The sequence below is a fragment of the Aphelocoma coerulescens genome, chromosome 3 (assembly GCF_041296385.1).
Source record: "Aphelocoma coerulescens isolate FSJ_1873_10779 chromosome 3, UR_Acoe_1.0, whole genome shotgun sequence".
NCBI classification, from domain to species: domain Eukaryota; kingdom Metazoa; phylum Chordata; class Aves; order Passeriformes; family Corvidae; genus Aphelocoma; species Aphelocoma coerulescens.
Genome location: NC_091016.1, coordinates 98,040,133 through 98,065,066, shown reverse-complemented (window position 1 = coordinate 98,065,066; position 24,934 = coordinate 98,040,133). Strand labels below are relative to the sequence as shown.

General features: G+C 36.8%; 1 protein-coding gene across 1 annotated transcript in view; it reads right to left on the bottom strand.

Annotated features, from left to right (window-relative positions):
* The window catches only part of EYS (eyes shut homolog), a 750,542-nt gene that overhangs the window by 458,508 nt on the left and 267,100 nt on the right, over nt 1-24,934 (bottom strand). The window contains exon 22 of the mRNA XM_069011357.1: nt 2,717-2,976. Within this exon, the coding sequence (XP_068867458.1) occupies nt 2,717-2,976 (260 nt within the window). The remainder of the gene's footprint in view (nt 1-2,716; nt 2,977-24,934) is intronic.

The following is a 24,934-nucleotide window of genomic DNA, read 5'->3' as shown; positions in this document are numbered from 1 at the left end:
AAGTATTTCAACATTATTTAAATTCTGTAGCTTTGCTTACATGTCCTGCCTTGCTCTTCCGTTACACTAAATTTTCATTTCTATTATTAAGATTAATTCTAAGGATGGAATTCTCCAATACTGGAAAAGCATGTTGAAAAATTAGGCAATAAAAATTCTGCTATTTGCCCTAAGTTGTTCATTTCTTCCTATTTTCTTTGCATTTAGTGTGTAGTATTTAAGGAGATTCAATGCTGGCTATATGATTAACAGCTCAAACCCCCATGTCATCCCAATTGCCTTGCTCAAACTCTTGCTTATCAATTACTGGCAAAGTATTTGAGAGCAGTTTTCTGTACACCTCTTGGGAAACTTGTTCTACAGCAGTGATTCCAAAACTCGTTCTACAGCAGTGATTCCAAAGCTTTTGTAATAATGGCCCTCCCTACAACATTCTTGCAACTTTGAATATACCATCATGCAGTTATAGAGATCATAATTTTTTTAACTGTTTAAACTGCTTGTGTGGACAATTTAAGTCATGGTCAAACACTGTTCCATGATCTATGATATGAGGGCCCAGTTTTGTTACACAAATATTAGAATCTATCTCCTTGGAGGAAGAAAACCTCTGCATCTAGGGCAAACAGCTCAAGAGGAAGTTTTACATTACTGGTATTTATAGAATTTTAGAAGTCTTTATAGCAAAATCAGACAACTGTATTTCCCTAATGTACATATGAGAACAAAGATGCACAGTTTTGCTTCATACTACAACTAATCATGACTTCATTACCTTCCTACCAATTTGCTGTGGTAATTATGTCCTAACATCTTACATCAGCTTTGATTCTGTCCAATTCATATTCTATCAGCTTTTGTCTTCTCTGACCTAGCCCAGCTCCCTTTAGTCAGTGTATATTCTCTTTTTCTTCTAAACATGTACCACCGTCAGTAGTATAATTTATGGTCCTGTTGTACCAGATATGGTGTTCTAGAGGAAGTTGTTAGAATTTGGTAAGCACAGCTACATTTTGTGATTCCTGCTACACCAGACTCAAACTTTCTAATGACTGAACTGTTAGCTACTGGAAAGTTTAATCCACATGCCATTTACTACTAAGTCAAGTGTCTTGGAGTAATCTACCTATATCAGTGTGATTGCCATTTGTGATCAGCTCTGTAATCCTGACAAGTTTATCAGGAGAAAAAGGGAGGAACATGCAAGACAAAAACAGATAAATAATGGAAAAGAAGACAACAGAGGAATTAGATTTCCTCAAACTGTTTTCAGCTAAAATTCTATAATTTTCTGTCTCTCCTTTTTTTGGTAAGAGTCCTGAATAAATGGTTACATTTTTCCTAGCATGAGTGATCAAGTCACTTAATGAATTATGCCTTTTACCCCTTCACAATGCTGAATATTCCACTTTCCAAGATTTGTTAGCAATGTATGTTACTGATTCGCATAACTCCTTAGTACTTCCCAGAAGATTCCTAGCAGCAAACTTCAAGAATTCTTAAAAGTTCTATCAAAGCTCCCTGAGAATCCTGGCTGCATGCTTTTTTGATTCTTTAGAAACTGTGCACAAAAATGTTTGGAAAAGACAATTTTTTCTGAGGAACGTTAAGAGAAGACTTGAGTTATATATCTCTCTATAGATCATTTCTGAAAATGGTTTCAAAAATCAATATCTTGTGTCAAAAGCTGTTTTTGAAAAACAGCATTTCTTAAAGATGCTTCAGTAAGCAACTTGCATACCTCCCCAGTGATATTTGGGTTTTTTTACCTCAGCAGCTTTTGGTAACCTTTACCTTAATAGTAAAAAACCCTCAAGGTATTATATACTCCTGATTCCTAGATATTATATCCATATCTTTGTAGTTTAATAAATTAAAAATAATAGTATTGTCATGTAGCACTTGAAATTAATATATTTGCTATCCCTTGTCCCTAAGACACCCCTACTTTTATAGGCATAACAGTGAAGACTTCAAAATCCTGCTCCAATTCCAGTTTCAGTAATTGTACTCCCCTGCTACTTAAATTTTCTAAATTTTCAGTGCAGTTGTTAATTAGTTAATGTATTCTTCTATTCCTACATGGAAGCACATAACAATGTTCTGCACAGTTGAACTGTTGCTCCGTTCCACCTTAGCAGTTCCTGTACATTGAGGGAGAGATTGTGTCTTTTAAGCCATGGCCCCAGGAAGCTGTCAGCACCTGTTGTGATTTGGCTTATTGTGCAAACGGGGAACAACCCACTATGTCCATTAGGCAAGGGAAGATTACTTCCCTGAAGTGCTAGGCCTTCCTGACAGCTCAGCAGGAAAAGAAACCATTTCCAACTTGCTCCAGTTTTTTTACTTTCAGCAGTTTGCATATATTTTTTTCTAAATCTGCCTGTTTTGTCAATTTAGTTTATCTCTGCTGGCCAGGTGCACGTCTATCTCTATGTCATTGTAACAAATGACTCAGAAATACTGAGTGTTGAATCTAAATCACCATAGATTCAATAAGTATTATCATATAAGAAATTAATAATAGGTAAACTGACAGCTATCTTTCCAGTCTTTTAACACAACTGATAGACCTGCTGCAAATCATGATGGTTTTATGTTCTTTGAAACATATTCTGTTCTACTTACATTAAAGATAGCAATAAATTCAACATATATTTGTAACTTTTCTGCAGCACAACAGAAAATGGAAGAAATTAATCATTCCAGTTCTCACCTGTTTTGCAAATGCACATTGGATTTCCATCTACTTGTGCCAAGCAGGTTGAATTGTTTATACATGGATTGTAAGGCAGCTCACAGGGACTGAAGCGCTGGTGGCAGAAGTCACCAGTATAGAATGGAGGACAAATGCATACAAACTGCCCCGGCTTCACAGATTCAAAACAGGTGGCTCCATTCAAGCATGGTTCAGATTCACATTCGTTTATATCTTCACTGCAGTCTGGCCCTGTCCACCCTGCTGTACATGTGCATCTGGAGGGGGAAAAAAAAAAGAAAAAAGAGCACTAATGTGGCAGAATAAAAATTAACAACTTAGTTCAGTCACTTCCAATCATTTCTATTTAAAAAAATAAAAGAAAATTTAAAACCAAAATCAATATTATTTTTCTGTGAATAGCTTTTCTTTTCCTGGTAATAGTATAAGAATGCATTATGAATAAGAGTTATATTCAGTTTCTTCTCCCACAATTTATTTGAGGAAAAGCAAAAATTCAAGTCCCAGTATCACTTGGAGAACCATCTGGTTTAAGAAATGCAGACAGAATTGTGTTTGGACTTTTTTTTAAAATGAAACAGCAACACAAATTATCAAATATGAAAAGTAAGTTTTCTAAATGTTAGGGATTAGAAGGACATCTTTTCATATGTGTGAAGCTAGTAAGTACTTCAATATTTGGGATGAAATGCATCAGGTAGCATATCCAGTACACTTAAGAAAGCAGGTAGGAGGCATGAAGGATCCTAAATTCATCGTGTTCTTTCTCTTTTTTGTATGCTTTTGTGAAGATCTGTTAGAGATAACACAAAAGAAAAAACTTCAACCAAAATCTAAATTACATTCAATTGTAAAGAACCTATCTTCATGAATTAGACAATCTATTTTTATTCACAATATAAATATGAGGTTCTGTAAATTCAAAGAAAACAATTTGTTAATGATTTCAAAGTTTGCAGAGCCAAATTTCTTCACTAGCTGCAAGAAAAGAGGCCTCTATGTACTTTAAAAATCATACATTCCTGTTACTTTCACTGAAAATAAAATTTAATTCAATTTTATTTTTGCAACTATTTGGCAGGACAAGAGACAATATGAAAGATGAACTATACCAGCTCTTGTCTACTTTGATAAAGATTGATTTCAGGTATTAAACCATTCAAATATATCTTCATAGTTATAGCTTGGTAAGAGGAATTGTTCTTAAATAAGAAACAGGTCATGTAATGCAGAATCTGTTATGTAGTTCTGTTCTGTAAGGCACCGGTATTGCTTGCCACATGAATCGAGGCAAATTTCGCCCCTTAAAAAAACACAGTCTTTTCTTTCAAAGTTTTAGTGTTCTGTGTTATTTATTTGTGGAATACAATTTCCATGTAACATGAAATGGAATGCATATTTCAAAGGAACTTTCTAATTTTAAAGGCATGAGTATTTTAGCATTATGGATTCAAACAATCAGTTTACTGTATTTTTCTCATGTTAAAAAAATAATAACTATTACTATCAAAAAGCATTCAGACATTCTGAAAATAACTGACAAAAATCACATTTCAGGCCTCATCAGTTATGATACTCAAAACATACTTTTGGAAATACGGTTAAAAATAAATTTGTTTTGTTATTCTGTGCTTATGCACAACAAACATACCTGCTTTTGCTATACATGGCAGAATCCATTTATTGTCTAGAAGCAACATCCACTGAATAACACTGCCCCCCCAATCAGTGCTTTACTGAGTTTTCTCTTAAGTAGTCAATATATAAAAGCATCAGACTCTTACAAATTAAGCATCTCCAAATGTCTCAGACTGAAATAGTAGAACACTCTGACCCTACAGATCAGAACATAGATGTTAATTGTTGTACAGCTGCTCATTTTTTTTTTCTTTTTTTTATGAAGTTCTGAATAAATTACTACTGATGCACTACCACAAATTGGTATGTAGTAATTGGCTATGCTCCATTTTAGCTTAGAAAGCTCATTAAATGGAGAGCCTTTCACTTTGTATTAGGAGAACATGGTTCAGTTCTGACCTGCTTCGACTTTATGGACATAGCTGAGGTGCAAAGGAGCAAACATTAAACACGTTTCATTCCCTTTTTTTTCCCTAATGAGTTCCATAACTGCCTTTGAGTTATCAAAACTATTCTGTACGACTACAGGGAGCATTAGGTCACTAAAACACAGCAGCTATCTACACTACGCAACTAGCCACTCCTACCCTGGCTTCATGCCACCTACCAGCTGAGATGCAAGAGTCAATATTAACACAAAGGAGACAATTAATATCAGAGATTTTTGTACTCCTTTCTGGATTATTAAAAACAGTTACTGGAGTCCTCATTAAATGTGAAAAAAAATTACATAGAAGTGTCTATCCTGAGGCCTCACTTTAAGAATCAAGACAAAATCTTGTCTTAATGAGAACTGTTATTTAAACAAGGTAAGGAGGTGTTAAGACTTTTAAAAGTGCATAATAAATTAAGCTACTATAGCTGGTATTCTTGGAAACTATCTGATCAAAAGGAAAAAATGTAAACAGACTTTTTCAAAATGACTAATTTTTTTTCACTCCATTAGAAAAATCAAGATAATTCCTAGAATTCTCAGGGGGGAAAAAAAAGACTGTTATATGCTTTTAAGAGACCACATAAGGATAAGATAGTCAATGCTAAACTTCTTTCTATTGTTCTACCAACTTACCTACAAAAATATTTTCTTCCAATAACCAAATCCAAATATTCCCATTGATATTAGAAAACCAAATCATGACTCTTTTATGTAGACTATTCCTTTTCATAATATAAGCCCCACATACTGCTTTGTGATGTGTAGAACTACTCCAACACATATAAGTCAGCTCCCATAAGTATTATTTCTTTACTTTCCATACACCTCTCCATAAATTGAAAAGCTTTCTTTACAAACACAAACAAAAGGAGAGGACAATGAAAATACACTAATTGTATTCATGGTTTTGTATTTTATCACCTGTTTTAACATTAAAGTCAAAATTAAAAATTGCAAGATATAGTCATGAATTGTATCCAGAAAAGTAATGTTGATAAGTTCCTCTGTCTCTATATGATGAGTTAAGTATTAAATTATTTGGTTCTTACCTGCTTGAAAACTGCCCTTCTACTTTTCACATTACAGTGATATATATAGGTATCACCTGTCTTATATTCTACCTTAAGATTTTAAGGAATTAAATAACAGGAAAGAGTCTTAAGAATACCTGAATTATTGATTTTTAAAAAAAGTTTCTCAAGTTAATCTAGACTCCCCTGCTCAAAACAGGTACAACTAGATTTTTCTCAGGTCTGTTTCCAGCCTGGTTTTGAGTATCTCAAAATATGGAGACTCGCACAACCTCTCTGGGCAATCTATTCCAGCACCTGACCACCCCCACATTAAAAAAAAAGGAGTATTTTTTTATTTTCATGTGGAATTTCATGTCATTTGCCTTCTGCCCACTACATCTTTTCCTGTCACTGGATACCCCTGAGAAGAGTCTGCCTCCATTTTTCTCACTCCCTTTTATCAATTATTTGCAAACATTTGCAAGAACTTCTCTGAGTCAAAACCATTTTTTCAGCATGCTTACTTGAGAGGCAGTCTCTCCTGAATCTTAAGAGTTCTAAAGTGTCTGTCTATCAATTAGAAAATCCTATTGGTGGGTTTATTCCAACTAAGCTCAGCTAGAAGCTCTGGAAAAATACCAAAGCTTAACAAAAGCACATGGCGTGACTCTTGGGAATGGTGCTGTGCAGGGACAGGAGTTGGACACGATGATCCTTGTGGGTCCCTTCCAATTCAGCATATTCTGTGATAATCAGTAATGTAGATGAATATTCCAGAGCAGAATAAATTTCAGAAGAAGCCATTTGCTTTTAGAGCTCTTCCTTCACAGCAGAAAAATACAAGAAACCGGTCTTTTTAGTCCTCTGTATGAAAAACATTTCAGAAAATATCAGTTAGAGCACTTACCTTTGCCACAGATACAGGTGGTTTTGCAGAAAAAACTGCCATATTTAAGAAGCAGCAGAACTGCTTTTTCCTCAGTGGTTCAGTCAAAGCAACAGGAATCCTAAACTGAACCCTCAGCTACAGTGTGCCCATCATTCAACTGCCTCTCTTCTTGATGAGAAATGGCAAGACACGCAGTGAAGTTTAGGTCAGCCTGTTAGCCATACAATACATGCAACAATGGGCCATTCTACAGTAAGGATTTATGTTGTTTAGTGCATTCAGCCAAATCAACTAAGAGCCTGAGAAACTACAGTACTCAGTGACAAATTCATTCCTTGTAAGCTGGAGGCTATTGAATCATCTGAAGTAGTAAAATGAGAGCTTGTTTTCAATACATGCACAGCTTGAAATTTAGGGCACCAACACACACCACAAAGCTCCAAGGACATACACTTCTAGTCACTGCAAAGGCTTCAAATACTCATGTTTCTATCTCTTTCCTCCTAGAAACATATTTTTTTTCTTTCATACCTGGAAAGTTTAATATGTTCTTTGTTCCACAGATAGTTACCTGACCTGTTTCACCATCTTTGACCTGCAAAAGCTGTCATGATTTTATCTCTGAAATTCTTCTGGTGCTTCTAGTTCTCTGCTCTCATATGCCACCCCTACATGGTCTCCTCAAATTTTCACCTATGCCTGTCTTCCTCTCCCCTAAATTCATTTGAGCCTGCCTTTACTATCATTGCCATTATTCATTCCCTACTTTATTCCTAGAGCTCTCCATTTGTAACCAATCAAATGTGGCACCAATTAACTAACTAGAAAAAGCATTAGCCTGGGCAGCAGTGCTTATGCCCTGATGGATTTAACAATCTTGAGAGATTTGGGACAGCATATGAGTAGTCAGGACTCTGAATTTTAGGAGAGGAAACGTTTAGCCGATTGGCAGTTTAGATTAAAGTCCCATTTCAGTCCATGGGATCCCCTAGGAAACTGCTTTCAGGGAAAAGGGATCTCAACAAAGCTGGCAGCTCTTTAAAGACATTTATTTTAGAGGACAGAAGTTCTTGATTTCCCCACATAAGAAATCAGGTAAAGAAGGCAGGAGACCAGCATGGCTTAGTATCTCGTGGGTAAACTGAAGTGTAAGAAGGAAATGCACATGCAAGGAACAAAGGACATTTATCCTGGGAAGAATACAGGATGTTGTCTGGATATGTACGAGTGGCATTAGGAAAGCTAAGGCCCATTTGGAGCTTAATTTGGCAAGAGCCGGAATAAGAAGGGATTTACAGGTATGTTGGCCACAAAAGTAAGATTAAAGAAAATGTACCTCTGCAATAAATAAGACAGTAGAACTGGCAACACCCAACAGAGAGAAAACTGAGATATTCAACATTTTTTTTCCTCAGTTTTCACTGTTAATATTGCTTCCCACATCTCTGAAGCTCGTGCTAGGTACTGGGGGAATTAAGTCCTTCCTATCCTAGGAGAAGGTCGGGTTTGAGGAACCTGAATATACCTAAGTCCATGGAACTCCATGAGATGCACCCCAGGGGCCTGATGGAATTGGCTGATGTAGCTTTTCAGCCAGTCTCGACCACAGATGAGAAATGATGGCAGTAACCAAGTATCCAGTGTGTGGAAGAAGAAAAATTATCGTGCATTTTTTAAAAAGGTAAAAAGGAGAACTGTAGGACCTACTGACTAGTCAGCCTCACCTTTGTGCTAGGGAAGAGTAAATGGAGATCAGTAACAAGTGGGGTCCCTCAGGGTCTATATGGGGACCAATACTATTTAGCATCTTCATCAATGACATAGACAGTGGGATTGAGAGCACTCAGCAAATTTGCAGGTGATTCCAAGCTGAGTGCTGCAGCTGATACATTGAAGGGAAGGGATGCCATCCAGAGGGACTTTGGCAGGGTTGAGAAGTGGGTCCATGTAAACCTCATGAAGATCAACAAGGTCATGTACAAGGCCTTATTCCTGGATTAATACAATCACCAGCATCAATATAGACTGGGGGATGAATGGATTGAGAGCAGACCTATTGAAAAGGTGGTGGTGGATGAAAAATTGGATGTGAGCCAGCAATGCCCACTTGGACCACAGAAAGGCACCTGTATCCTGGGCTGCATAAAAAGTAGCTAAGTTGAGGGAGGTGATTTTGCCCCTCTACAGTGCTCTTGTGGAACCTTCCTAGAGTACTGCACTGAGTTCTGGGATTCCCAATACAACACAGACATGGACCAGTTGGAGTAAGTCCAGAGGATGGTCATAAAAATGCCTATAGGCTCAGGGAGTTGTAGTTGTTCAGCCTAGAGAAGAGAGGTTCTGAAGAGACTTAAATAGATTTTTCAATATTTAAAGGGAGCTTATAGAAAAGACAGATAGTTTTTACCAGGATCTGTAGTGACAGGACAAGGGAAGAGTTTTAAGCTGAAAGAAGGTAGATTCAGGTTTGAGATAAGAAAGGAATTTTTTACAATGAGGGTGGTAAGACATTGGAGCAGGTTGCCCAGAGAAGTTCTCGATGCACCATTCTTGGAAATGTTCCAAATTTGGGTTGAACAGGGCTTTGAGCAACTTTATCAAGTTAAGGATCTCCCTGCCCCGTGGCAGATGGGTGAGTTGGACTAGGTGATCTCTAAAGGGCCCTTTCAACCCAAACCATTCTAGGACTCTGTGATTCTATGACTTTTGCCTGACTACTTGGGTGCTGACCTGACAGTTTGGGGGCTTACCCTGAGCTGGGTGTCACCAGTTTAACCCCTGTGCTGAGGCCCAGTGACAGCTGCATCCTCTGCTCCAGCTTCAGCTCTGGTAATAGTCCCTCTAGGAAGGGCTGACACCTCTGGCTCCTTCCTGCTCTCACTGCCTGAAAAACCATAGCCCTTTGTGTTGGGGGGGAGGTTTGGGGCCATGGTGCAGAAAGAAAGAAGTGGGCTGTGACAGGGAAATGGCCAAAACTGAGGATGAAACTAGTTGCTAAATCTGTTCTGTATTACAAAAGTAATATTATTTTTTATTGTAGTCTTTTTTTTTTAAATTGTCTTTAATTGAGATATATATAGTAATCTTTATGAATAATAGTGATGGGATAGAATTCCTAAATGATTGAGGCAAATTCATAAGGATAATCATGGCAGAGACTAAAATTCTTATTTCTTTAATTGCTGTAGTTAAGAAGGCAGGAACAATTAACTCCTGAAATAAAAATGCTGTGTTATAAACCTGCTTATTCATTGACCTTTTTTGAGGTGTGCCAAAAACCTTTTGATTACCATGAATAATAGGAAATGCTTTCTACTTCACTCTCCTGAGCCGAATCATATAGTTCAGCTCAGGGATACAACCAATCCCCAAGGTCCCCCTGACTGTTGTAAGGAGTGCTGTCCACTGTGAAAGCACTGCAGTATTGGAGCATAGGGGACCATATTTTTTTTTGGATTGGTATGTCTTGTTGCCTGAGAAACTCTTAAGTTATTAAGTTATAACTCTTAAGTTAAAATTAAAATCTTAATTAACTCTTAAGTAAAAATAATAGATTTCATTATAGTTTATATAAATTCCATCAATGATGGCATGTCAGGAGGTGAGGTATAAGACTTTCAGCTTTGCTTTTGAGAACTAATAGGACATCATTATTACAATTAATTTTGATTGGACTTGAGGATCTTAAAGGTCCTTTTCAACTTAAAGTGATTCTATGATTACAATATCATCCTTAATTATTACAATTACTACAAGAGTTATCAACATTTTTTTGTAAACTAAGTTACGAGCTTGAACACAGGGACTGAACTATCCTCTCATCTTCTCAGTTTGATGCAAGAAAGTGCTATTAAACTATCACAGCTCTGGTTAGTCAATAAGGAAGTTCAGTTCCTTGGGCTGTCAATCTGACCACTGGAAGTGTGCTTGTTTGGCCAAATTTAGAAATATATCCTCTGAGAGAAGGCAGGTTACAAACCACCCCTCCCCCACCAGGTTCGGGAAAAAAAAAATTTTCCTCGAAGGAAAATGAAGGAGATAAAAACTATTTATTTAACAAACACATGGGAAAAGGATAATAATGCTAAATAATAAAACCTCTCGCTGTGGAGAAAAACCTGGGAAAGTTTTAGAGTCCTCCCTTTGGTCTCCTTGGAGGTGGGGCTTGGCCCAGGGCCAGGCCCTCTGTGCTCAGTGGAAAGTCCTCCCGATGTGCTCTGATATTGAAGCAGTCCAGTAGAAAAGGGAGAAAATCTGAAATTCCAGGGAAGGAAAAAAGTTCAACTCTCAGTCTCTCTCTGGAGAAAAAGAAACTGAAACAACTGGCCAAAAGCTGACTGGGCAGCCACAAGCCGGGTGCCTCCTCCCTCTCCTGCCGCAGCTGGAAAAAAAAGTCGCTATCTCTGTGTGACCTTGAACAAGCTGCAAACTGCTTTGAAAAAGTTTTGCTCAGTTTTTCCTTCTCCCTCTCAGGCTCAGTTTAGAGGCATAGAAAGGCACAAAAATAATTCCTGGGCATAGGGCAGCAATATGAGATACACATCATAAAGTCACCCCAAGACAGGAAGTTTCTTTAGTAGTGAAATAAGCAATAGCTTGGTTTGATTTCAGTGATGAAGTTCAGGGCAGAAAAAGATTAAACAAAGGCAAAAATAGCTAAAGAAGTTCATCCATTTTCATGTGGTTTTGATTCCTCAATACACTAATGTCTGCCATGACCAAGTGATAAATATCTTTCCAAACTCTGTACAGCAAGAAAATGGCCACACAGGAAGAAATATCTCATTTTGCCCTCTCACCTCTCTCCAAAGGATTAATCAGTAAGTAAGCAAAGACCAATTTGTCCATCACAGAGTAAATTGGTAGGTAAACACATTGACAGGTGACTGCACAAATTACACTCAAAAGAAAGTCCACCTGCCTTTATCAGCTCTTAGAATGAGGATAGGAAGCTAAAATTAGGGAAAACAAAATTGCTATCTTTGTCATACACACACATACCATTTTTAAATTTAACTAAGATATAGATACTGGCTTATGGGAAGTATATACATCACGTGGTCTACAAGTTGAATCTGAAGTGGTGGCTGAGAAAGCATATATAAAGTACCTGGGGAATGGTACCAGGTAATAGCAGACATGCACCCCAAACTGGAGAAAAATTATTTGGGAGGTATATTGCTGGGAAAAGAGATAAAAAGATTAAGTTTCTGCTATTTTAATAGTGTTTAACTGTGTGTTTTGCATGTTTCATGCAAAGAGGAAACCTTCAGAGGGCTTACATAGTTTTCATTCCCTTCCAGTTCACTTGCTTCAGACTTTTAATCATTGTTCTTTTTCTCATCTTTGAGATATACTTTCTTTGTTCTGTATACTTTCCTCCCATAATTCTCTGCTCATATTCTTCCCTTTGGCAACAGTATCTAAAATTTATTCCTGATATTCTGTGTATTCAGGAATGTTACACTACAAAAAACCCCAAACAAACATATTTTAGAGGAACAGATAGAGAAAGCTGTATTTGTTTGTTTTCCATGTATTTCTTCCTTAATCCTCTATTTGAAGCTATGAGTTCACACAATCACAGGGTAACATTCAGTTCAATGAGACAGCAAGCTATATTTCAGCTTTTACTTTAAGCTCTGTTTCAGCTGCAATGCACACATATCTGTTTCAGGGAACAGAATTTTACATCCTACAAAGGGTATTTATACTTTCACCTCCCAATTTTTTTTAATGCTGCTGTTTACTTTTTTCCATTTTCCTGAACCACAATATAAGATACATCTTATGTCAGGCTGGATGCAACTTTTGGACTACCGGACCTCAGAGATGAGGTACAAACTCATTTTCGTTTTGGATAAAACTATTTCCTTATTTATGTCAATAAGAGTAACAGCAATTCATCCTATCTCTAAGGCCGAATAAAATTACATTGTTTTCTGTTCCAGTCAGTAAACATTAAAATAATTAAAAATCACTAGTAAAACTGTCTCATTAAAAGGAATGTTTGTGCTTTAAAAGCACAAATACTGAATTCTTTGAATACCTTTAATTAAGAAAGACAATAAAATAAGTAAAAACTGTAATAAGTAAAACTGAAGATTATTGCTGTCATATGGCAGGATCACTTGGGCCATATGGCTTGGAACCAGAGAATAAAACATGGTTTGGTATCAACAGTCTTGTTCATAGACCATGACAATGGGGAAAGCTGTTGCTGAAGTTTCTTCCCATCAGTCTTGCCTCCTTAAATTCCTATTTTAGATGCAGCAGAATTTCAATAAAATACAAAAAAAAATACAAAAAAAAAAATACAAAAAAAATGTCTTGGGAGCATTTTTTTTACTCCTGCTTTACAGTTTTGTTTATTATCTAAGGTGCTAGAAAAAACTGTTTACCATGTTCAAGTTTTTTAAAATAAATTGTAACAGTATTTAAAAACACTGAATCATCCCTTAAAATTTAGGAACTCCCATCTCCCAAACTTCCCAAGACGTAGAAAAAGGGTATCATAGTCATACGAAAACTTTGGAATGCAGCTTAGCAAATTATCACAGAACACAAGGTGAAGAGAAAGAAAGGTCTGTTTAAATTTGTGTTCTGTGTGTCAAACGAATTTCTGAGTAGTAGCATTAATTTCTTGAATTACTGCAGATCCCCATTGAGAATGTATATGCATTTTGGCATGTGAAGCTGCTCTTTTGAGTAACATCCTCTATTAACTAAACCCACATTAGACTTTCTGCTGTTCCTGACAAAACACAAAGGGAAGAGAACATAAATTTCTTTTTATCTCACCATCTCTTGTCACTAACATCAAGAGTTGCATCCTTTGCCTATGTGCCCTTCATCCCTCACTTGAACAACAATCAGTACAGCAGCAGCAATGTAACTCAAGATTTCACCACGCAATCTGAGAGAAAATATGTATTTTGCAGCCTTTTAAACAGGCATCATCTCTCCAAAGATTTGTCAAAGAGAAAATCCTTAATTTGTGAAAACAGAGCATCAGTGAATCAATGCTACGATCAACAGTAAGTAAATGATCTGCCTCCAGTGTCTTAGGTGGTACTGACTGCCTTTGGTAGAGAAAAAAAGAAGTGTTATTTCATTGTTTCAAGAATCAGAGGGAATCAGTTGTCATGTGGTTTCCAAGAATTACAGCAAGTTAATCTGTTAGATGTTGAATAGTTGAATAAATCAGCAATCTGGATGACTCCCTATCTTTCGAGGATTTTGAATAAAAGGCTTCCATCTCCCAAGTTGCCTGTTTGCTTGTGCTCCTCTCTCTTAATGTAATGCTGGTCTTTGATGACAGCTGGGTTTATTGCTGCACCTGTGGAAACTGGTACCTTCAGCATTATTTCCCCTTGGAAATCTCTTCCTCTGTGCAAGATTTCAGCTTAAAGATCCTAGTTGTTATGGAAAGCAGCTCAATGCCTTTTCTCGGTTTTTATTGCTCTGATATTTTCTGAGAGTTACAGGTAACTCTTACAGTATTTTAGTATTGATTTTGAGACAAGTCCTCTTTGACCTGAGAAAACTGAAAGGAAGAAAAATGCTGCACTGAAAAAGCAGAAGCTATCACCTGAATGCAGGTAACAGCCCCTCCAGGGGAAACATTTGTTAAATTTGGGAAGTTTAGCAATGCAGCACTGTCAATTGACCTCAAAGCTCTTCACCCCATATACAGAGATGGCACTGATTACAGAAAAGAAAAATGAACTCTTTGGGTAGAGTGCTCACATTGGAAGGGACTTTTACTCTGCAGGAGTAAAGGAGATCTTTCCAGGTCTGTTTCTTCCACCACAGGCAATCAAAATAGGCCAAATAAAGGTAATTAAAATTGCAATCTTTATTGACAATAATTAGCATGGCGACATGAAGTGCTAGATAGCATGCTCCAACTCTGAAATTTTATGAAGCGCGAACAATACAAATCTAGCCCTGAAGATAGATTACCTTGACATTTGGAGAATTTGACATAAGAATCAATTGAACATAATGCACACCAATTCAGAAGTCTGTGCAAATGACCTCTGCATAATGATTTGAATGGATGAGCAAAGAAATATTTGTCTCCCTCATATTTCAGACTGTTTTTGAACTTGGCAAATCATTTAAGCAAGATGTTTACCAGTTTTTCAGGGTGGTGGGGGGGGTGTTTCCAATATTGTATAGAAAATTTTTCAAAATTGTTGATTGATTTTTACCTTGGGTCTACTCAAGCTCCAAGGAAGAGAATCACGGAAGAAACTGTGTGTCTATGGCTCAGGCTGACAACAAAGCACTATCTGATTCAAGAATAGAGGCAAGGGAATAAGAAAACGTATTTGAACAAATGGACTAATGTATTTTTTTTTTTTTTTTTATTCCAAACATAGAAGACATTGAATACTTTATGCCTAGAATCAATTAGATGCCTATAAAAACTGATAACCAAGGATAGATATAGGATTTAGTATGGCAGAATATATCAGATCATCATGACATCACTTAACCATATAGTATTTATGTTTATATATTTGAAAAGAACTATTGAAACATTTTCAACACTCAGAAGCAGTCATGCTAACTTCAACATTATAAATTCAGATTTTCAAAGGAGCCTATAAAAAATAAAACATTTGGAAAGGCTAGAGTGTGTCATAATAATAGTGGCAATCTAGAAAATACTTTAGAAATAGATTAAGAAGCAGAGGTCTCTCTGTTTTCACATTTGTTATTAGAATAAGAGAAAGAAAAAAAAAGGATTTGTACAAACTGACCATCATTAATATGCCAAATGATAATCTCTTACCATTCACCTAATAGTGTAAGAGGGTTTTAACCTCAAAAAAAATAACAGAGGCAGTAACATTTCATCTTTCAAGACTAAATTTACCAAAGATCCCCTAACACAGATCTTGATTAGGTTAGCCTAAGAATAATTATATAAGTAAACCCTTAAATTTTTTTTTTCAAGGAATGTTTAAATTTCCAAATATGTAAATAGGAAAAAAACCAAAATTAAGCATCTTCAAGTCAGACAGTATTTCTCAATGTTATAAACAGACAAGCAAACAAACAAATATATCTGCACTGCTCAAATGCTGCAATCACACATGCAGTAGCTATTTCTCTACTGCAGATTTTGTTAGAAAACCAAATTTGATTTGTCATGTCCTGCCAAACAGCATTTAAAAAAATAGCTTTGTCCTTATAAAGATTATTGTTCTGATATAAGCTGTAAAAGCAAACAACAAAAATTATTTTCAGTTGATCTGCAAGAGTCAGTTACGTCTTTATCTTCCTTTGATATCTACTGTAATATAAACAATCCAACTTTCTTCTATGGGTGTCTCACTGAGTTATTTCAATAGAGCAAACCTATGAAAATTTTATGACTGTCCCTTCCAGATAGGGAATGAACAAGTCCAAGAGACATACATATAACAATGCTTATGGATGCTCACAGAGAGCTGTGATTTTTGTATTTGTGGTCCCTTTTCTCCACCTGTGACCTTCAAAGATAAAGGCTCCCTTTTATAACTCTGATGGATTTTTTTCATCTATCCAAACTGGCATTTGGTAGAAGAAAATGTGATAGTTACTGCATTAATCTGCTTGCTATTGCTGAAGAGTGAGCACTGGTTTATAGAGGCGCTCTAACAATGTACAGTCTGTAATTGCAGTCCAAATAAACTTCTATAATGCTTCTATTGATCTAACAGAGCACACACAGTTTAAATCCCAGACAAATCCAAAAAGACTATTAATTAAAATTTTGTTACCTATAGAAACTAGTGATGGGGAAGCCAATGTTGATTTTCTAATTGTGTATAGTTTACTTATACTAGAACCATTTAATGTATAACTTGTACATGTGTACATATATTTCATATTGTAGTGTCATATATAAGCAATTATTTCAAAGATGCAACTGTTTTAACTGAATAACTCATACTTTTTCAAACTTGTTTTTTCTAAATATACAATAATGCCCTTCTCCAAAACCAGTTTTGTAGCTCCTATCCCATTCTAATTTTTTTAAAAGAAATTATGTTATGCTATGAAAATAATTCTCTACTTCAAAAGGAAATGCCTCATAATTGAAGATGAAACCTTGCTATTGTTTTAGCTGTGAAGTTATTTCAAGACAAAACAAACACATGTAACATCTTAACACTTAAACTGACACAATTAATTTACAAAAATTTTGACCCTTGATCACTTTAGAATTACTTTAAGAACATAGGTAAAAGGAACAATATCTATGAAACCAATGAAATCTCTTCCAAGAAGTGAAACATTGATTTTACTAATGACCTTTCAAATCAAAGGAAAAGGCACTGTTTTTATAGTAATGAGAATGGGATCTACACCCTGTCTTTTTATGTGCAACTCTGTATTACTGATTCTCCATGGTTCAAAAGGATATAATGTCAGCAGCAATGCCCATAATCCTAGAAAAATTTTGTTCCTTTGTGCATGTATTACACACTGCTGATGCATGAAATATCTAATCTGTAGCTAACAAAGACAGATGGTTTTACCATTCATTTCTAATGAGCCATTTTTAAAGTGTCAACAGCATTTTTGTTTCTTTGCTTGTTTAAACTTCCCATTTTATTAAGGTTCTCCAAATTAAAAATGTGAATGTTCTTTTAGTGAGTGGTTAAATGAAGGACAAAAGAACAAGCAGGAATGAGTCTATTATGAATCATCTACAACAGAAGCATTATAATATTAGGACTAGAAATAATGCGTCAGTGAAATCTGTCTTGAAAACTTTTTTCAGACATTCTTTTTGTGCATTGTCTATCTTATTTCAATCCATTCTACTTTTAATTCTCACCATCCCACACATCATCACATCCCACCACATCCCAGCCAAAAATACTTTGTGGTGGCAGCATTTTTGTTATTGACCAGAACTGTAGCTACAAAAGACAAGCCACTGAATTTCAGTTTTAATATCATTGCTACGTAACATGATGAGGGGATGAATTATGTTGAATATGGTCTTTGTGTCCAGCAATTCAGGGAGTTTTGTCTATGAAGATGCCATAATAGTGTCTGAAGTCTTGCTAAGGTCAAGAGAAAGAGCATCCACAGTCCTCTCATTAGCGGTCAAGCTAGTCATCTTGTTGAATGCTATCATCAGGAATGCTTTCCCCTTTGTGAAACCATGCTCCTGGGCACCTTCTTTTCCATCATGTGTGTGGAAACAGTTTAAAGGGTTATTCATTCCATCACCTTCCCTGGGACCGGGGTAAGGCTAATTGGTCCACACTTGCCCAGATCCTCCTTCTTGCCTTTCTTGAAAGTAGCAGCCACATTCTTCATTCCTAGCCTTCTTTTTTTCTGCCTTTCCCCCATTCTGTTCTCTGACATATTTCCATTTACTGTCTTTTTTCCAATACTTAGGAACCTCTTCTTGTCAGCAAGACCTTTTCGAGATAATCAAGAGTGGCATCACAAGGACTTGAGCAATTTCCTTCAGGACTCATGATATCTCCTATGAGGAGTCTGTAGCAGAGAGTCTCCCAGTGTTTGCCATCACTTATCCTTCCTTCTGGTGTTGCCTCATGACCCAGGTTTAGCTGATTTAGATGCTTCACTGGACAGAACTTCTAGTTTGTCCTCTGCTGTGGGTCACTGAGCCTACTCTGTGGTGGCAGAGCTCAGATAGGACAGGAGACCTCATCCTGTTGTCAAGGTTACAAGCTTCTAGCCTTCATTGTAACTGGAGTCTCCATTTCCAAAGTCTTATGCAAAGACTCTTCCTGGTTCTCCTTCACTATGTCGGGGAGTTCAGGTTCCTGTATTTGTAGGGTCTTGGAGAGCATGATACTGTTCCCATCTCAGCTTCACAGCATGCTGACTGCCTCCTGAAGCTCCTTTACTTGGCAACACAGATCCTCCTCCAGCTACAAGTGCTTCCTCCAGGCAAGGACACTATCATCATCAGACTCAGCAATAGGTTCCAAACATTTCTGCAGCTCCAGACCTACAGAACTGCATCCTCCCCAAGGAGCTCAGTCTGGTTTGAGGTCTCTAATGGGCTGCTCTAATTACTCTGGTGGATGGTCAGGGAAAGTGCCCTGCGGTACCTCACTACCTAAGCACACAATATCCTCAGTGGAATTTTTGGCCTCTTCTACTATGTTGGCTGTGCTCTGGGTTTGGCAGTTACATACACTCTAGCACTTGTTGAAAGGATGCTTGGCTGTCCTTAATGTGGAGTCAGCTGGAAACAAAAAGTTTGAAGTCCCCATAAATAAAGAAAAGTTGGCAACAAAGCTTGTGGGACACCGAACAGCTTATTAGCAGTCACAGCCTTCTGTAGCTATCCCTTCTGGGGAGCACCAGGCACCCTGAAACTCTTCAAAGGTTCACAGCAGTCCTCTAATGACCCCAGGAGTTCCCAGGAAAATTTAGCATATTCTAAGCCAGAGCCCATAAACTGCTGTGGAAACTGCTTTGTCTCTTAGCTCATGTATTAGCGCATTATTTGCAATGTAAGTGTTTAACTACCCTACAGCAATGATGAATTTGGATAACTTATATTACATTTCATACATTCTCAAAGCTATGCCTGAGGCTCCTTATTATTTTAGAAACTGGTTTACACTCCCTCCATTTAACCTGTGAGTTCATCAAATGACCATTTTATGTCTCTTTGGGTGTTTGTAAACAAAATACATTATAAAACATTTATTTAAAATATATCACTGAATGATTAAATATGCCAGGTGGAACGACAGTACTGTCCATGAAGAAAAAGTTGATGAGCTAATTTTGGAAAGGGAGAAGTATTTTCCAGGTACTTACTGTGTTTGGTTTCAATTTTTAATGTTTTATTGGGATTTTGAATAAAATGTCCTTGTCCTTTGAGAAGATTGTTGAATTATGGCTAAAATATGCCCTAAAGACTGCAGAATGTCAGTGACTTCTTGGTAGATGCTGCTGAGGTGGTACAGCAATATTTTCTTGTTTGCTAATGGCAGTAGAAACCCTAAAGCTCATTTCAACGCATGATGACAAGAAGCACTACTACACGTTTCCTGTTTTTGTTAGCAGTATTACCAGAGAGGAACTATAAAACCCTTATTAGGTGTGGAGGAGGCACTTGTTTGTGCCTTCACACATTTCTTTATCTAATTCCTTAGTAAATCCATATAAATCTTTTAAAGATGGTTTTGAGTAAGAAATGCATACATAACTTGGTACTAAGACGAAGGAAAAAAACCATACAATTCTGGATGAAAGATAAGTCAGAAGTGCAACAGACAAATGTTTTGGGAAATGTCTCTGTAGCAAGAGAGAAAGAGTTGGCCAAAGAACCCCAAAGAAATGCCAAATAAGAGTTGCTGCTTACAATAAAATGGTTCAGCATTTGGTATCTGGGATCATTAAATACCGAGGTAATTCCCGTCTATGGGAAAAGCTGCTTCTTGCTTCTGGGGAAAAAAAAATTAAGGAAGAGTATAGCAGTAGTTAAAAGGACTGTCAGTAAAAACAGATGGCAGACCAAACACAGAATTAAATTATAATCATATAAAGAATTTAGAATTCCACCATTGTTTAAAACTCATTCATTTAAGGAGATGGGTATATCTTTAAAATACACTGTGTAAATAGGCATGCTTTTACTTACAGATCTTTCAGATGTTCACACATCCCTAACTTAGGAATCACCTGCTTCTACAACTTGGCACAGAACAATTCATGCATATTTCTGAGAAAATGCGGAGGCTGATTTTGACTTTGCTTTTCCAAATAAATCCTTTGTAGAAGATGAAAAAAAAAGTGATACAGTATGCTGATTTTCTGTAACATTACTGCAATTAAAATATGCATGACACTGAATATATCCTAATGACATAAGACTGGTCTTTTTTATAAGAGCTTAGCACAGGTAGATGACAGTTACACTAATGAAAAACTATTTTATTATTCTGAAAAGACGTGGCTTCAAATGCTAGGGAGCAAAGAGGAAAGCAATAGGGAAGATGTTGTACTTGGAAATGTACTGAGAAAGTAACAAGAAAGAGGCAGGATAAGTCTAACTCTGGTTGACAGTATGGTTATCCAAATTGTCAGCTGGCATAAATCATTATCTAAGTAAAGACAAAGAAAGATGATCATGGCATGGTTACTAATTGAAGAAGTATTGTTAAGAAAGACTAGCACAGTTTAAGATGAGTTCTGAAATCACTCAAAATGCTCTTGTCTACAAACACAAATCATTCTTTCAACTGGAGTGTAAAGGGAGGTGGGAAAACCATGGCCTCTTACAGGACAGGATAAAGGACAAAAGAGTTTAAATTAAGAACATTTAAATACAGAGAACATTTTTGCACATCAGCAATAATTTCTCAGAAGTGCTTAAGGAACTTGAGCCTCAAATTTTAAGGTGACATTGGCAGTTACTAACTTTCATCCTTGCAGAACTTAATGGGAAGGGGAGGTTTTAGCACTTTGTAACACAGCCATGTTTATAATAGCTGGAACTGTGAAGGGGTAAATGGAGACCTGTGATATAGTTGCACAAACAGGGTGTGAGAAAACGTGCCAGAACCAAAATATCAAGGACAAGAATGAGCAGGCAAGAAAAACCTCTGTCTCCAGAACCAAAAAAACCAAACAAATAAACTAAATAACAAGGGATCCTGGTTGAAAAAGTAGTATGAAGGGTAGTTAAGACAGCATGAAGAACTGGACTTCAGTTTACACTGATATTATAAAAAGTTTTATTAGTAGATGGATTCAAGTGCTGACAAGGAAAACTTTTCTGTACTCAATGGAAGCAAATACTGAACCTGTCATAAAACATAAAAGATAGATAAATGACATAAGAAAATATAATTAGGTAGATCTAATTTCCTGTTTAGTATGGAGAAGTCTATTTGTACGTTATAAACAGAAAAGCAGCAGTAAGGCACCATTTTTGCTCTTTATAAAAAACTCAACAAGAAGTATTGACAAAATGGTAAATAGCATGAATATCTGTGATTCCATGTGAATATACAGAAAGAACTGAGTACTTTGGAAAGACACTTGATTCATTCTCCAAGTTCTAATATCATAATGATTACAGCCAAGTTCCAAACTATTCTACATCACTAGAAACTCCACTTCATCCATAACTTTATTTGGCAAGAAGAGTTGAATAGATTTTCACTTAAATGTTGGTAACAGCAAAGGAGACCTAATTAAAGGGGCTTTTATTAGGTGTCATGGACTAGCAAAGCATAGTCCCAGAAGTGATGTTCTTGCCAAGGGGTTCTTACAGCTCCTCTATGACCTGACAGAACCTATCAGCTGGCCAGTTTGAATAGGGACAATTTTTTAAGCCACTTAAAATTTTGACCGCCTCTGTGATCCACACTTAAGAATAGATAAATCCCAGGCAGAGCTCTCTTGTTTCCGGGCGCTGGCACAAGGTGGCTGCGGGCCCTGTGTGGGGGCCGGGCCACGGCCATCCTGGAGCTGATGGGCCCTGTTCCACCCGCGGAACACCCCCCACAGCCTTGCTGTGGGCAGCCAGAGCAGCCCGGTTCCCCCTCTCCAGTGCGGCCAAGATTCAGCTGAAAGCTGCCCACCGCTGCCCGGCAAAGATCATGTCACCAACAGCGATAAGCGACATTCCAGCTGCAAGGCCCAGGTGAGATTAACCCTTGTAGTGCTGTGAAGAGCTCAAAACCTGAGGGAGGAGAAAGAGGAGATGCTTAGAAGCTGAAATTCTGTTGTAAAGATATGATGTATCAGAGTACCCATTGTAATTTCATGAAGGCATGGGGGGTGGAGCGTTCAACCTGTACTTGTGAGCAAAAGCACCTGCGCTGAGATAGGCAGATGCTGACGCAGCTGTAATTTCATGAGAAGTTTAGACAGGGAGAGATGGAAGCGATGAGGACTCTTGCTCCAAATGGAAAGGAGAAGAACTCAGTTCCTAGAGATGCTCCCAGAGATAGTCCTAGAGATGAAGATGAGGAGGACCCTTTGCTCCCAGGGAAGGAGAAGGCCCTCTGTTCTTAGAGATGAAGATGCTCCCAGAGATGGGTGAAGAGAACTTTTGTTTCTGAACGGCTCAACCTTAAAATTGTACCCCAGTGGCTCAAGATTGGACCCTCAAAAGCAGTTGTGGGAAAAGCAGCAAGTCATGGGAGGGGGACTCTCACACGATGCAAGCAGAGAACCAACCTTGGCGGCTGTGTCGCTGTTATAACTTCTCCATAGCATGGGCAAGAGAGACTCCTCTTCCTAAATGGACTGAACAAGGTTATTATGGAAGTGATAAACAGACTGGACATCTCGAGGGTTGTCTTTGTACATTGTCAGTGGGAGAAGGGAGAAAGGTGGGGGGAGGAGAAGTGTTCTGAAGGTATGGTATGTTTTTTTTTTTTAATTTTATAATTTTTATTATATATTATTATATATTATTATATATTATTTTATTTTATTTTTCCTTTTTTTAGGTCTATTAATAAACTTCTTTATATTCTTACAAGTTTTGTGCCTGCTTTGCTTTTCTCCTAATTCTTATCTCACAGAAGGTAAACAGTAATGAGTATTTTGACCAAACCACTACATTAGGGTTTGATGTTACTAGTGCTAAACGTCAGAATTATCAATACAATAGCGAAGAAATAAGGAATTCAGCTGATGATAGATGAATCAGTCTATAAATGTTCAGAGCCATAATTTGAGATTTCATGTTTTCATGAGAATTAAAGTCAGAGGTTCTGGAAATATATGCATGAAATATATGCATAAAATTTTTCTAAATTAATTTATTTGCCATGTGCTTATGCCAAACTGAAAACTGAGAAGGAAGAAAAAGATGTTTCTCATTTTATCAGCTGAACATAAATTAACTTGAATGAAAGGGGGCTTATGTTAAAAACTATTCACATTCAACAATTCAAGCTTGACTACTGGTTCAGTATCTTTCTTACCTGATTTTTTAAAATAAAAATATGCATCTGAGAATATTTGATTTTTTTTTTCCTGTTGGAACATGATTTATTTTCCTATGATGGAATCCATAAAGAAAGATATTAATTTTTGGAAGTCTTGTTGATACTTCAGTTTTTCCAGATAGTTTTCACTTCAAGATTCAACAACTAATAGCCCCAGATAAAGAAAATGAACTCAAAAGTGAAGTTTTAAATAGTATTTATGGTTTGTATTATTATTGTGTTATCACAGATTTGAATTTGGCAGGAAAATGTTTCATTTTGCATTATATTCACCTTTTTCCTATACAAAAATATATTTTTAAGCTGTTGCACAATAAATTACTTTTTTTTTTTAAAGTAACTGATGTTTTCAGCTGGACTTGCAAACATTGAAGAGAAAGTAAACTAATGAGGATGACCAAAGCATAAAAGAAAGATAAATTTATCTATTCTTTACATTAATTTAAGTTGGAAGTGATATCAAGTACCAGTCATGGTGTGGCCAACTTCAAAGAAATTCAGAAAATTCTGGGTATTGCTGCCAGCACCTCAACTTATAGCAGGAAAATAAACAGTGCCAAAACATGGCCACAGGCTAGAAAACTTTATTGCCTATCACTGTTGGATTCTCAGAGCAGTTGCTGGCCTGACGTTGGTCCAGACTAATGCCTGTCCAAAATAATGCGTGGGCACAGCTCAAGAACACCAATGATCTTTTCTGTTAGGCAACTATAATCCATTTATCCTCTTTTGAAAACTACATTTAGTTTTAAAGATATGGCTGGATGTCCTGAGGTTCAGGTACCAGTTACTGCCACTCCTTAGCTCCTGTAAGAGAAATACTTTGTCTTGATGTAGCTTTTAAGAGAAAAGCATTTACAAACCAACACATTTTTTAAATTAAGAGTAATTATGGTCTTTTAGCATCTGTGTGTACAAACAAGGACAGGTCTAATGATTGAAATGAAATCGCTTTATATTATAAAAATAAAACACTAATTTTACGTGGTGTTGCCAAGTCTCAGAGTCACTAGGTATCTCTGAAGATGCTGTTTTGTTTGGCATATCATGCCCCTGTTATATGATGATTCAATGGTATGTCTGATTTTCCTGTTCTGTTATGTCAGCTAGGACAAATAGCTGAGAAAAAAATACATGTGGTGCTCATGGTTCAAACCAATTTTCTTGTAAACATTCTCTGTAACAGTTCAGTATTTGCCAAATCCAGAAAAAGTACTTTCTGAGAATTCTAACTTTCAATAAAATATAGAGAGTCCTTGGATTTGT